Source organism: Lycorma delicatula, chromosome 10 (assembly GCF_047948215.1).
Source record: "Lycorma delicatula isolate Av1 chromosome 10, ASM4794821v1, whole genome shotgun sequence".
Classification (NCBI taxonomy): Eukaryota; Metazoa; Arthropoda; class Insecta; order Hemiptera; family Fulgoridae; genus Lycorma; species Lycorma delicatula.
Window position 1 is genome coordinate 42,820,732 of NC_134464.1, and position 15,973 is coordinate 42,836,704.

At 29.6% G+C, this 15,973-nt stretch overlaps 1 protein-coding gene across 3 annotated transcripts in view; it reads right to left on the bottom strand.

Annotated features, from left to right (window-relative positions):
- The window catches only part of Dhc64C (dynein heavy chain, cytoplasmic), a 211,087-nt gene that overhangs the window by 173,820 nt on the left and 21,294 nt on the right, over positions 1-15,973 (bottom strand). For all 3 annotated transcript variants that reach the window (XM_075376527.1, XM_075376528.1, XM_075376526.1), the window contains exons 7-11: positions 13,396-13,517; positions 10,457-10,718; positions 6,891-7,199; positions 4,303-4,438; positions 1,299-1,498 (exon numbers count right to left, since the gene is read on the bottom strand). In XM_075376527.1, coding sequence (XP_075232642.1) covers positions 1,299-1,498; positions 4,303-4,438; positions 6,891-7,199; positions 10,457-10,718; positions 13,396-13,517 — 1,029 coding nt within the window. The remainder of the gene's footprint in view (positions 1-1,298; positions 1,499-4,302; positions 4,439-6,890; positions 7,200-10,456; positions 10,719-13,395; positions 13,518-15,973) is intronic.

Sequence of the window (15,973 nt, forward strand, 5' to 3'; positions counted from 1 at the left end):
TGATTGTGGCATTTATGGAAAAGATGTAATGAGTGCAATGGGTATGATTGTTAAATGAAGGATGAGATAACACACACAAAGTTGAATGGAGCAGGCGATCATCTTTGATTTCTGACTATTTGATGCGCGCAATTAATAAAACAAAGAGAACAGATTCACCTCTCATCTCTTCCATGAATTTTTCTGAAATTTCACATTCATGTTCACACAAAATATTGAATTATTGAAAAATATATGCCTGCTGGGCTGTACTGAGTCACATAATCACTGGGTATCTAAGATGCTTATGATAACAGATGGGCAGCACATTGGAATTTTTGACTAGGTACAGAGAACAAGATGACTTGTTGAGTCGTATAGTCACTAATGGTGATGTATATAATGTCTAAAAGAAAAACCACAATCTTTGGAATAAGAACTTCATTGTGCAGAAAGACCAAATGCCAGAATTTTATTGTACAAAAAGACAAAATGCCAGCCTGGAAGATCACTTTGTCACAATGACAAAAAAGGTTTACTTGTCAACTCCTTGCCTCAAGGCTTTATAATCAGTAAAGATGTCTGTAGTGAAACACTGAAAAAAATGTCATGCAATCCAGAACAATTACTGTGGATTGCTTACTCAGGATATTATGTTGATTCACAACAATGCTTGCCCATATGCTACCACCACAACACATCTCACAATCTTTAGCTTCATTTTTTCCTGTTTAGCCTCCGGTAACTACCGTTTTTAGATAATACTTCAGAGGATGAATGAGGATGATATGTATGAGTGTAAATGAAGTGTGGTCTTGTACATTCTCAGTTCGACCAATCCTGAGATGTGTGGTTAATTGAAACCCAACCACCAAAGAACACCGGTATCCACGATCTAGCATTCAAATCCATGTAAAAATAACTGGCTTTACTAGGACTTGAACGCTGGAACTCTCGGCTTCCAAATCACAATCTTTAGCTGGAAACAGTTTGATTATCCCCCTCTACAGCCCAGACCTTGCACTAAATGACTGTCCTGTGTTTGTGTCTTAAAACCTTCCTTGCTGGCCAACAGTTCCAAAATGATTTTTGTAATTTTCAGTAATTTTTAACCTATTTAAGAAAATACACAATGGGTATTAAAGAGTAATTCTGAGTAATCTATCCATGTTAATATGTAAATGTAAGTAATTACAGATAAATATATTTACAATGTTTTATGTTATTTTTACAATTAATAAGCAATGGTGAATACTATAGTATTTTAATACATAAATTTAGAATCCATCGTAAAAAAAAAAATTGAAGGTATAACTTACTCTGAGTTTTAATACATTTCCTCTGCCAGTACGTGAACGAGTAATTTCAATTGCAAATATGCGACCAGAAACTCCTAGATTCCTTTGCTGAACTTTACGAGCCCAATCTTCAAATATATCTAGTGTATTTAATTTTAGCCTAAAGCTGTCACCATCTGCTTTTAATTTTTGACCTTCTATGTGGTTTTGCCAACCTTTTCCTGTTAACAATAAAAAAATTTAAAACAATTATCATTGGATGATATATATATATATAAACCAACATACATATCTACACTGTTACACTTCAGACAGTAATTCTATAGTCTAATTATTCACTTCAGGTGCTTTTCATACTAACAGTTTATGTTAATTACATCAGTAATATATTTCAGCAGTTTTGTGCATTACTAAGAAATAATACTCAAAATATTTTAAATAAAGTGTAACATCTATCCATTGGTACCATACTGCCACTTTTAACAATAATACATTATACTAACTAATAAAATCAATCTTTGGCACATGAAAGTTTTATTGTTCCTAATGTAACATTTTACGTTGAATTCAAAAATGCAATTGGAATTTCTAGATTTGTGTGATAAAACATTTTTTAAGAATTACTTTTGCAGAAACTACTTATTTTTTTTAGGAATAACTTATATACATGAAAAAATACTTTAAATAATTTCTAACAAAACATGGGGTATAAATATAACATTATGAAGGCAATATGCATGACGATTCATTAATTGTAGGTATCGACATGCCAGCACAGAGCAGTTTTCTGAATCATACAATTAAGATGTAAGTATTTTGTATTTATATAAGTATTTTTTTAAACATTTGCTATGTATGCACTCTAGTGTGGCCTCATTCTGTTTTGTGATAGTGTCAAGAGCGTTGTTAGCGAATGAATATGCCAAGAAAGTGCATAAATAATCTGGACAATTTTTTCTGTTATATGTGTATCGATTTGGCGTTTAAAGAACAATGACAAATTTTGAAGACACTAGTTAAAAAATATTATGAACTTTATTTTGGCTATAAAGCTGAGGGATCAAAATAAGGGCTGGACGCCTCACACCTGCTTTCAAGCTGTGTGAAATGTTTGATAGACTGGACTAGGGATAATCAGCACATGAGTTTTTCATATTGATGGTGTAGTGTCAACCACAAGATCATTTTTCAGACTGTAAATTCTGCATTACAAAGCTAAAAGGAGTATGTAGTAAACCCAAACACACAGTACAGTACCCAAAATATGTCGTCTGCTATAAGGCTAGTCCCTTATGGTAAGGACTTATCTGTACCACATCCTCTAACACTTCTAAATTTAGAAGATGAATCGGAATATGACGTAGACACTGTAATTCAAGCTGAGGAGCAAACTGATCGTACTTTTAAAGCAGCATTCTCTTCCATGAACTTCATCATTTGATAACTCAAGGTGAATTAAATGATATTTGGAATTTGAACTTGTCAGAGAAACGAACCAAGCTTTTGGGGTAGGCTGAAAGGCTAAAATCTTTTCCAAGCTGACACTAGTGTGTTTCTTTTGTTAATTGTGGAAATTTCATGATTTATATTGTAAAGAAAATAGGTTCGAGTACTGTATTTATGTGTGCTGTCATCGATGCACTTCAATAAGAACATAACTCTACAGAATGAAGACTGTTCACATATTTTTTTTTTAAAACTAGTTTAAAGGATGTTCTTGCATATGGCATCCTTCTGAACTGTTAGGTATGTAAGTAACAAAAGAAAAAAATATGAGCAATGTGAAAATTCTGTTAAAAAAAATATTCAGTGTAACAAGTATCATTTAAATATATGTTGTGACTTATAAGTTATTGCATTACTAATGGATAACCATTAATATAATAAAAGAAAAGATAAAGCCATTGTTACACAAACTCTGGTAAAATTTATACAACTACAAGAACTGTTTTATTTACAGAAATGAAACATATTTCGTAAAAAATATGAGGTATGTTCAAAACATTTCCTAGAATCTGTCTTTTTTTTTAAATTGTTTACATGGAAAAGTTTTACAGCACATTTCCTTGAAAGCAGTTTCTTTCAGTAGCTACATCACTTTTCAAGTCTATAAATTTGTTAGAAACATTCCTGGAACCCAATTTGAGATCAGCTGCCCACAAATGAAGAAGAATATAGACATACATTTTCTTGTTCACTGTCTGCCTATCAGGAATGAACTTGTACAGAATAATGCCCAGCAAATCAAAAAAAACTTCCAACTGAACTTTCTCTTTGTCTCTTAACTAAACAAAATTTCTGTGACCATAAAGGTAATGTTGATTTCCACTCTAACAACTGAAGCTGGATCATAGAAAATACACAATGACACATCTCCATGATACAAAACTAACAGCTCTCCAATATTGTTGTATGTGAAACAGGGAAACTGCAGTTAATTGTGATCTAATCACAATTAACTCATCACTAATCATGATGCAACAAACTCATATTATGAATGCTGCCAAAATAAAACCAAAAATTTTTTTTATAATTACTGTTTTAAACTTTATAAGGTAGTTCCGGGAAATGTTTGAATCTTGTATACATTTCAAAGCTCATATTTTCATCCAAATAATATACTTATAGTACATTATTAGATAGTTTTTTAATTATTTAAAAAAATAAAAGATCAAAATACTTCTTACTAGAATACCGTATGCTTAGAAATGTTGACTACATAATTTGCAACTTACCAATACTATGACTAAAGTAACATTTCATTATATACACTGCAATGAGCTGTGCAACATAAAGCTGGTGGCTATGCTAATACATGGTAAACATCCCAGAACACAGAACTCAGTCTCATGCAATATTTACAAACTATTTTTCATGAATTAAACAAACTGATATTCATAAAATGATGAATATTTTTAAATTTATTTTTATGATAAAATGGTCCATATTTAATAGCAATCTAGGTCATCAAATTGGGAAATGGAGATGGAATTTTTCACATCATAAAATTAATTCTCATTCTTACCAAGAACATCTTCAACTCGACGAAGATAAGCAGTTAATTGTCTGTCAATCTGTGTTGCCCAAATAATAGAACCAGCCACAGGTGGTAAATCCCGAACAAAACTCATTCTCGAGCTCTTACTTTGTGGATATTGGACCTGTTTAAACAGAATGTAGCGTTAATAACAATAAGCATTAATAACAATAATGTAGGTTATTAACAATACAATAACCTACAAAATGAAACTCTTAGAAGTAGATACAGTAGATACTCTGTATCTACTGTAGAACAGTTTTCAATAATAAACAAAATTCAATTAATGTTAGTATAATAATAAAATACAAATAATGTTAATTTAATGACCTGAAAATGTTTAAAAGTTTTGAGTGCATCTATTGTACCGTTGTTATTAAAAAATAAGTATACTTAAAAGAAAAGATAAGAAAGCTGAACCATTTGGCTACTATAAATACACGGTATCCAGGCTAAAGGTATCTAAAAGTAACAGCTTATATTAAGAAAACCAGATAATATAATTTAATAATTTTTTTTAATAAACACAGCAACTAAGAAAGTTATAATGTAGGTAGTCAAGTTCAAGTACACCTTTTGTAGCTCAACAGACATCTAGATGATAATCTAACTCTTGCCAGGTATTTAGGAGTATCTGCCGTGTTATTAGACAAACAGCTTCAACAATTCTCTGTTTTAAATTATCCAAATCTCTAACTTTTCTTTGGTACACACAACTTTTAATAAATCCCCAAGCAAAGAAGTTCAAAGGAATGATATCTGGAGATCTACATAGCCATGCAGTTTGATCCTCCTCGTCTGATTCAACATCCAGGGAAAGACACGAAAACACCTAGGTGAAAATATGGTGTAGGACCATCTTGTTGGAACTAAATCCTAAAGAAATCTGAGGAACAACAAAATTCTCAAGCATGTCACTCTACATGCGTCCTGTTACTGTGGGCTCCATGAAGAAAAAAAACAGACCGATAGCACCATTTATGTGCAGTCCAAACCAGACATTGATTTCAGTGTGTCCCTTTCATTTTTGATTACTGTATGGGAGTTTTCAGTACCACAAATTTGACAATTGCATCTGTTAACTTTCCCACAAGTAAAAAATATTTCCTTATCACTAAATAACAACATAAATTAGAATTTTTTTCAAAAAGGGGCATACCTCTGCAGCAAACTGATAACGTAAGCAAGGATTATTTGGTTTAACATGATGAAAGAACTGTAACTACGCCTGCAAATTGGGCCACTTATGAATAATGCTGTAAACAGTGGAACGAGCACTTTGCAGTTCATAACTAGACACCTAATTGACTTTCCAGGACTGTTGGTGAACACATAGCATTCACAATCCACAGTCTTGTTACCAACAAACATTTTCATGATTTCCAGGTTGTGAAACCAAGCTTCCAGTCCTCTTTAAGTCACATCCCATTGATGAATAAACCTGAAAATAGGAGGACTGATACTCCATTCATACATGCTGTTGAACACATGTAAGTGATTGAAACTCCACTAACCAAAGCATGCACTGAACCTTCTGTTAGGGGGGTCCACATCTCAACTGACTACAATTGCATTATGAGTCAACTTGCCTGCATATATATATATATATCCGCTAAACTTAACAGTATGCAGAACAAATCTTGGTTTGTTAATTGTTAAAACAATTTATTTAAGTAAATCACCAGCAGGATATTCAGATGCGGGCGTATAATTAAGTAAAAATATAGTAAGCATTTATTGGTTAAAAATAAATAAAATACAGTGATTGCATTATTGTGTATGGGTTTTTTTATTACTTATACAGAACTTTCCTGCAATGTAAGTCACATTGCCTTCATCATTGAAATATATCCTCATTAAGCCATCCTCCAGATTCAAATGCAGCACGAGTTAGTTGTTTATATTTTGTACAGTCATCAGCAATCTTTAAACAAAACACAACCACATCATCATGCAAAAAAACATTATATACTAAAACTAAAATCGATCTACATTGCAAACCTCTGTCATCCCTCATCCCAGGATATTCTTCATTCTCCAACTAAATTTTAGTTTCTTCAATGTTAAAACATGACCAATCAATTAAAAAAGGACAATATAGAGTAAACAGCATAAAGTGCCAACAGAAAAAGATGTAACCCAATAATTTTGGTATACATTTTACAATCTATGATTTAATGGATACTGTTTGTTCATAATAGCTAAGGTGCATTAGTCAGTGCCATTAGAAATAATACAATACTCAAAATGTATGTTATAAATTTTTCAGTTACAAATTTTAAGATGAAACTGCTTGACTGAACCTTGAGGAAATTAAATAAAGGACTTAAAGGATTAAAACAAGAAAAAGGTTCTGATAAAAAGAAATCAAAACTACAGAAAAATTTAAGAAAATTAATTCAGTCTGATTATTTAATGTGGATGGATAAAAACATGCCAGTAAATAAGAAATGCATTAAAATAACAGTTTCACAAAAGGATTTAACCGAAATAATAAATAAGAAACACTCAAGAGCATTATGACAACTGTGTAAAATCAAACGTAACAAGTGACCAAATAATTTATATAAATTTACCTTGAATTTCTCATGAAGTGCTTCAATGTCATCTTTCACACGCTGTATAAGTTGTGTCTGATATTCTCGAATAGCACCTCTAATATGAGGTCTAACAAACAATGCATTAAATCTGCTAAATATTCTAAACATTTCATTTGCATTCTTTGCTGTACCAAGTTGATCACGTAAATGAGCTGTAATACGAGCTTCAACACGGTCAATTCGTTCTTCATATCGTGATACAGCTGCCTCCCAAGCTTCTGCACCTTCACGAGACATATCCAAGCAATCCACTTCTTTTACATTCTCATATGCAAGATTTACTTCCTGCAAAATTAAAAAAAAAAATTAGTTTTCCCTCCAAAAAGTATATATATAAATATTACCTACTCTCATGTTTCTACTCCTAAAACAATTAAATACTATAACAGTTGCCCATTTTCTTTCACATAACTCTTCTTTAAAACTTGAAAAAATAGATTTACTTTCAAAAAAAAAAACTGTTGTGGACAACACATGACTTCCTTGTATACCTATAAATTACATATACACTTTTTTTTAAATGAAAGGTACATAAAATTGTATTTCATTAAAATCTTCTGATATTTTTTCAGTTTTTTTTTAAAATTATTATACATCATAATTTTTTTTTCAGTGAGAGGTTATAATTATTAATAAATCAATACATTAAAAAAAAATGTTAAAAAAAAAAAAAATCTTATAAAATTTTATTTAGCTATAACTCTGGAACCAATAATAAGTACCACTTAATATCATTGAAAAGCTCTCAATAAGGGCTTATTACTGCAATTAAGAAAAAGTCCAAAATCCAATTTTGTTTAGATTTTGGGCTTTTTTGGACACTTTTGGTTCAGTTGATTGCAATCAAAAGGGGATGCGCATAACTAGATGTTACAACAGTTCTAAATCCAAAATTTCAACATCCTACAGCGAATCGTTTTTGAGTTGTGTGATATACATGTACATACCTACATACAAACATATGTACAGACATCACGCCGAAACTAGCCAAAATGGATTCAGGGATAGTCAAAATGGATATTTCCGTTTATATCTGGAAACCAAAACTATAGGAAATGCAAGACTGCTAATTAAGAGCAAAAAAGTTAACATAGAAGGTGAAATAAGCACAGAACAGAATTTACCCCAAAATTTTACAATTTATATTTAAAAAATGTGACTACTTCTTTAAATCCAACATTTACTCAAAATTGCATTGTAGTCAACTGTTTAAAAAATGTAAATTTGCAACAAGTTAATTTTTTCCACTCCTTAAACAATTAACTACCGGAATTCCTCTCATTCTTCAGACCCTAGTAACAAGGATAGATTTTTTTTAATGTTAATATTACATTTTGATTGATCAGCAAGGCTGAAGCCAGTACCCAAACTTCTCACATTCAGAAAAGTTCCAATGTACAGAAAATTATTCCAAGCAATAAAAAAGAATGAAAGTTCTAAGAGATAAAGGCAATAATAAGAATATTGATAATATTGTGATAATAAGAATGGTGATAATATTGTACGGAACTTCTATAAATAAAGTGATTGTTTACACCATTGCGTAAAGTTGCGTTATTTCCTATTAATTCAAAGCTAGGGTTGGGTCTCGTTGTTTGTTGCAAGCTTGGTAAATTTATTACTATGTTTCGTATTGGACTTGTCATATTTGTATCTGTTTGTTTATATTTGTTTGAGACCTGGCGTCAGTCTGATGGGCGATTCTGTCATCTTAGTGACCGCGTGTTTCATATCTTGTATTATTTATTGCTGCCCTCATACACTCCCTTTTTGTTTCGTTCCCATACTAATACATGCACACATCTCTTGTTTTTTACACACACTCTCTCCTGTCCACTGCCTAGGTTTGGTTTTCCCCTCTTTTCATTCACGCCATCTTTTCGACAGAGTAGATCAGACATTCACCATGTACAGTTGACTGTGACTTTCTCTCTCAAACTTTGTGATAATTACTTTCATCGTATTCTTACTTATAAACGTCGTGGTCATTTTCTCTTGCTCTTCTCGTCAGCTTTAGTGAATTTCGCAGATTTCTATGTTTTCATCTAGCCTCGTTTCTTCAACAAGTTCATTTTCAAATCCAGTATTTCACGTCTCTGCTGAAAGTGCTTCATCTACTACAAACCAGCCAATTCCATCGACTCCGAATCTTTTCCAGCTGCTTACTACAATTTTATCGATGCAGAATTTCTCCAACCTCATTGCTACAAATCTGAGACGCCACGTCCTGCTCAACCTCTAAACCACGTTTCACCCATGTATTCCTGATACACCATTGCAGACAGACTACGCCTAGGATTACTGTATGTATTCGTATGTACTTGCTTTCACGAGTTCATCTCTTGCTAATATTTGTGTGTGATACAGGCAAGTGTAAATTATTCATTATTATTCATATTAAACGTTTATGTTATCATTGTTCATGTGTAGCCCATTTTATGGGTTATTAAATGCAAACTATCGTTCTTATCAAATCTACTTTTAATTTAAACACTACTTCAGAATTATAAAACTTGTGTGCAATATATTTCATATATTACTATTGATAACTATTATTATATTTCGTGTTGTTCATCAAAAGTGTGTGTTCAAACGTCAGTTACTCAAAGTAAATTACCTTTACTTGAAATGTTTATTGCAATTAACTCTATCATTTAATCTAATTTAACTTGTTAATCGCCGAGATTAATTATTATCTACTCATGAACTATATTCATATTACTTCTTATATTAATCTAAAGAAAATTACTCCTGATGTGAAGTTACGTTTTTGGACTTCTTTGTAATTTTATATTTTCAAGAAAGCTTACTACTAATATGAACTCTATATTATTACTTATTTTAATGTTATTATATTGTAATTAACTCTTTTTTATACGGGAATTATTGTAATTTATTTTTCTAAGTTAATGAAATTTGTTCATTGCTAATCTTTCAATATTGCAGCTCATGTCAGTAATCCAATAGTTTGCTAGTCATACTATGTTTATTGATGTTTTGTTTTTCTAAGTATATAATTGTAAATAACGTGTTTTATGTTCTCTTGTTTTCAGGCGTTGTTAAATTGTAGATTTTCAAAATGTGTATTTGAAAAATGTATATTCATGTATTTTCTGATTTAATATCATTGTTCATATGTTGATTCAGCTGATATTTATTAAGTATCATTAAGTTATGTTAATTTCATAATTTATTTTTATTTTTTAAGGTTAGGATTTAACTTATGTTCATTTGTTTTCTTTCTAATTAAAGTCCAATTTCTTTTGGCAAATACGAGCTGTGTGTTCTTTTATTTTTTGTTAACTTTACCCAACAGTGATTGTATACCAAACACAGAGATTACTGAGCAGGGCAAAGTCTTACAGATTAAAATTATCGCTATCTTTCTATCAGATTGGGATACTAATCTTAAAATAAAAATTAAAACTTCAAAACTGACTAGAAACATCCTATGTTATGGAAAAAAACCATTCTCAACAAATCTACACTCAATAAAATTACGAATAAATTTTTAAGAATACATATCTATTTAAAATACATACTTCAATAGCACTAGCATCAGCTGCTTCTAATGATAAAGGGTCTGGTGTTCGAGTCAATTCATCAGGTGCAATACCATCCTGTCCTACCATAACATGCATCGTTGTACTGGGTCGCAATACACGCACTATAACTGTTCTCAGTTGTTCATGCTGATGTCTAAACCTTCTCATGTGTTCCATACGAACTTGTAATCTTTTATGTGATGGTGAAACTCTCCAAACCATTTTCATTTGTTCATCTCGTTTCTTCTTAACAATATCCCTAAAACAATACAAAAACTATTATAAAACACAAATGTGAGGATTCATGCCTGGCGTTTCACACCCATTTTTGTGTTCAAAAGGTACATGAAACCTATCTCCTGAATAACAAGCTGTCTTTTAATATTTAATAAATTTACAGTATAGAAAATTAGATGTTACATGTCAGATGTAACATGTAACAATAAACATTATCAAAAAAATATAGCAGTTTGTCAACAACTAAGCCAGATCATCTCTAAAATGTGTTAAAATTTGTATAAGTTGTACGGTTTAAAAATTTCTTTGGTAATAAATTCATTCCAAACACCTCTACTATGTAATTGAATAAATTAAATTTCCACTTACCAACAATCTAAAAGTGTAAATCCTAGTACTTTCAGAGCTGTTACTCCATCTTCAGGGATTTTCTAAAAGATGTTAATTTAAATTCAAATCAATAATAGTTTTTAAATTAAACTGTTACGTTCATAATAGTCGGTCGTCAAGAAAATTAATTCGTACATCAATAAAACAGTAATGTCATGTTTGTAAGAAAGATGTTTGTGACTATTAACATGCCACATCAATTGTACATAAATATAATTATATATGCTGGCTTTTGAGATGTTTCCATAATTAACTGATTTAAGCCTTTAAAGTCCTTAATTTTTTTTCACTATGTTTTCTTTTCGTGTATAAAAAATTCATATAAATCCAACAATTATGATAAATCTTCATTAGGTATATTGTTAAACATTCACTTTCCTCTACTATTTCCACTTTTTTTATCTTATGAAATGTTTATAGCTTCGTATCTATCATTTTATAAAATTTGGTAAGAACTCTTATGGTTAAAAACCATATTTTTGACTGCACATATTCTATGTTTTATTGACCATAATACACAAGGATATTGTAAAATTTATAAATATTTAACAATATGAGGTATTTCCTTATTACCAAATTACAATATATTGTTTATGAATGGTGAGAGATATATCCTTAACAACTAAATGTAAATAAAAATACTCTCTATGCAGGTGTTGCCCCAAAAAGTGAGCACTAATAGATAAATTTAATACAGTTTATTACTTACCACATTTTACACAGTATAATTACATTAATACAACGTATAAATAAATGTAATGCTTGACTTACTATATTATAAATATAAATAAAAATAAAAAAACTTTAAATAAGGAGGTCCAAATTTATCAGTTGATCAATATTGTATTTGGCTGGCAACATGCATGTTACCCAATTGACTCCATATTTTAATCTTTTAATTTTTAATTTCAATCTTTTTAATATTTTTTATGTTTAATATGTAATTATACAAAAAGTTTTTTTTTACATACAACTGATGATGTGGGATCCCGTCAAAGTACTCTTGTAGAAAAATACGGTAAAATATTTCTTAATTCTGTACTTGATGGATCAAGTTGATTTACATATATTATATATATAAATTTATATTTAATAGATCAACCAAAGTACAGAATAATTGAAATAGGATGACTTACCTTATTTCATTAAATAAGCAGGAATGCTTTCATGAACTTAATTCGCATCATCAGCTGCATTATATTTATATTTCAAAAAACATCACAAACTTGCAATACATAATATCATATCACTTACTCATTTATATTAAAAACTTTTTAAGCTAATTAAATTTTATTAAAAACTTTGATAAATAAATTTAAATTTAATTTAAAAGCTTATACAAAAATTAAAAAAACTTTTATTTAAATTAAAAATTATAATCAAAACAAGATTTTTATATCTTGGGTTGATCTATTAAATATGAATTAATTTCTATTGGTACAGAGCAGTATGGTTATTAAAAGAATTGATTTAAAAAAAAGTGAAATAATAAATGAAAAACACCAAACAATTTTAGCACTTTCAGCGCCATGTGTATCAATCTGATACATTTTTACCAATGTCAAAACGGCCACGTGTATAATTTTGATGCATACGTAATGGTCTAAATAAATAAATAAAAAATGTCAGTTTTACTGATTTAGGCGTGGCGCTAAGAGTGTTAAGATATTGCTATTAATATTTTACTTTTCAGTAAATAGTTAATTTCAGTAAATACTTCTTTTCAGCAAATTTTTTTTCAAGATATCTTTGCCATTTCATCCTCTGATGAAATATACCATTTCTCAAACTAAGTTTTTGTATATAATTCTACCACCTATTAAAATTTTTCTACAATTTTAAGTCTATATCAATCAATTTTTTTGTTGAAATGAATCTGTCTGCTTTAGACTCTCATACTCGCACAAACGTTCAAATAAAATCTACATATGGGTTTCTGAAATATATACGAGACCTTATATAAAGCACTTATAAATAAGAACCTTATACTATATATTATTTCTATTTCTATATATATATGTGTGTGTTTTTTTTTTATTAATATAACAGATATACAATTTAAAACCAACTGAAGATGTGGAATACCGCAATAACCAGTAATTAGAGATTATTAACTAAGCTAATTACTGTATTTTGGTGGTTTATTAAATTTCATATAATTAAATCTGAATATTAATGAATTATTTGAATATTCAAAAAATATTATATATATATATATATATATATATATATATATATATATATATAGTTATTAAAATTAAACATAAATCCTTCCTTAATATTTTTATTTAAGTAAATAAATGAATAACCTAAGAAGGCCCTGCAATTTATCATATTCATCATCCCATGTTGCAAATACAATGAAGCACTGTGTCATAACCTTTTCAAATTCATCAAATGGAATATGCATTAAACGTCTAGTGCCTAATACCTGAAAAAATGTAAAAAAAAAAATCACAATAACAGAAATGCATACATATATTTTTATCAATTTATTCATTCATAACAGTACATTACAAATTTTATTTAATAAAAATCAATTTTTATAAGGTATACTAAAAAAAAGTAAATATATGTAAATTAACAAAAACCTAAAAATAGTAATTTTGAGATATTTTAGGACTTTCAAAATAAAAATAAAAAGGTTTTCAAAATAAAAAGGTGAAGAATCACAATATTCTTACCACTAACAGGCACCTAATAGTCTATTAAAACAGTTTGATCAACATATTCATGAAACTTAGGTTACAAAGATTATTGACTGATCAAAAAGCAAGAATACAGAAAATGCATACTGAAATTTTAGATGTCGTTCTAGATGACAAACTATTCATATTTAACCTGATGGTACAGTGGAAAACCTCAGCTGTTATACACCTTGAGTGAACCAATTAAAAACAAATCTTGACATCATAGACAACATAATATTTAAGAAATGATATTTCACATAAAAACTGTTAAATTTCTGAAGACATTCTCAACATCATTTCAAAGCAAGTTGGTTTTTTAAAGTCAAAAATTGTAGAATATTCATTGCCCCAATGTTAAGCAATTGTATACAATAATGGCCAATTAAAAATTTGCAATAATTATATCTGATTTTCTAAAAATAATTGGATAACAATGACACAAACAAGAAAAAAGTTCATATAGCATAAATTTTGTTTTTTCCATAAGTTTTGTTTTTTGTGACACTATAAGTTATCCAAAAATTTTGGTTTATTTTTTCCAAAATAAAAAAAATATTTATTTAAATATTACAGCTGAATTCTTAATTCCAAACCATATAAGCTGATTTATTCTCTACTAAGCAAATTTTATTAAAAAAAAAAGTTAATTTTTCCAAAATATGTTCAGTTGTCTTTGAATCATCTTAAGTGATTGGTCCTAACATTCTTACCCTTGCATCAGCATTCACAGTGTAATGTGTGAAGATATCAACAAGCAACACGACTTTCCAGTCCCAGAAGACAGTTGGGAGGACACTTTACTAGCTGATAAATGCATTTTCACCTTTATACTGCAATATTTTCCACAACTATGCCAGTCCATATTTGCAGATTTCGATTTGGGAGTATAATGAAGGAACCATGTCTCATTACATGTTACTATTTGAAACAAAATATTATTTCCCTCATGCAAAATTTGTGATTATGGAATGATCACTTCTAGAGCAATTCATCCTCTGTAAGGTGTTGTCATCATCATTTGTCCTTGAGCATAGAGTATACAACATCATATCATCATATCCCCAAACCGTACACAGTGTAAACAAAATTGAATAGGGTTGAAATCCTCATTCATGAAAAGTTTCACACAATACTTTGCACACGTGATCATGGAACCTCTTGAATGACATGGTTCTACTGACCACAGAGACACATTTGGGAAAAAACTAAACAGCTGTCCAAAATTCTTGAAAAACTAAAGAAATTCTCTCAAATTTGAGAAAAATTTGTAGAATTTCTTACAAAACTACAAAAAAAAATAAAGAATTTGTCAAAAATTTGAAAAACTTAAGAATTTGGCAGAAATTTGAAAATAACCATACAAACTGTCAGAAATTTGAGAAAAATCAAGAAAAACTATAGTATTTCTCTAAAATTTTAGAAAAAACCAAATTTTTTTACATTGAGAAAAACTAACAAATTTGTTAGAAATTTGAGAAAAACTATAGAATTTCTCACAAATTTGGAATAACTACAGGATTTCTGGCAAATTTGAGAAAAACTAAAGAATTGGTCGAAAATTTGAGAAAAACTAAGGAACTTCTTGAAAATTTGTGAAAAACTACAGATTTTGTCTGAAAGTTGACAAAAAACTAAAGAATTTGTCATTAATTAAAAAAAAAAAAAACTAAAAATGTTGGGAATTTGAGAAAAACTAAAAAAATTCTCCCAAATTTGCAAAAACCTTTAGAACTTTTTGCAAATTTGACTCCATAAGAATTTGTTGGATATTTAAGTATGAATAGTCAGATACATTGTCAGATAGTAGAGATCTGACTGAATAGTTTATAGTTCACTTTCATATGCCACATAATTCCAGTGATAGGCAAGGCTGTTCCTTTAATAATCCTGTACCTGTTCTTGATCAGCTGTTTAATTCCTGAAGGAAAAGTAATTTCTACTGCAGCATATATATTTAAACTAATCAAAGTAACATCAACGATTAGTTATATATAGCTCTCATATGGAAAACATTCACTAATCTCAAAAAGGATTGTGAATAGGACAAGAAAGCTTAAGCCTAGAGAAGGACTTAGGCTTTCTTGCAGGTGGAGATTTCCTAAACTACATTTTCTCCAACAGTAATCTTTCTTTATTCCTTCCCCTTCTTTCCAATTATTTTCAGTTCTGTGGGTTTACATCTACTTCTACTAAACCC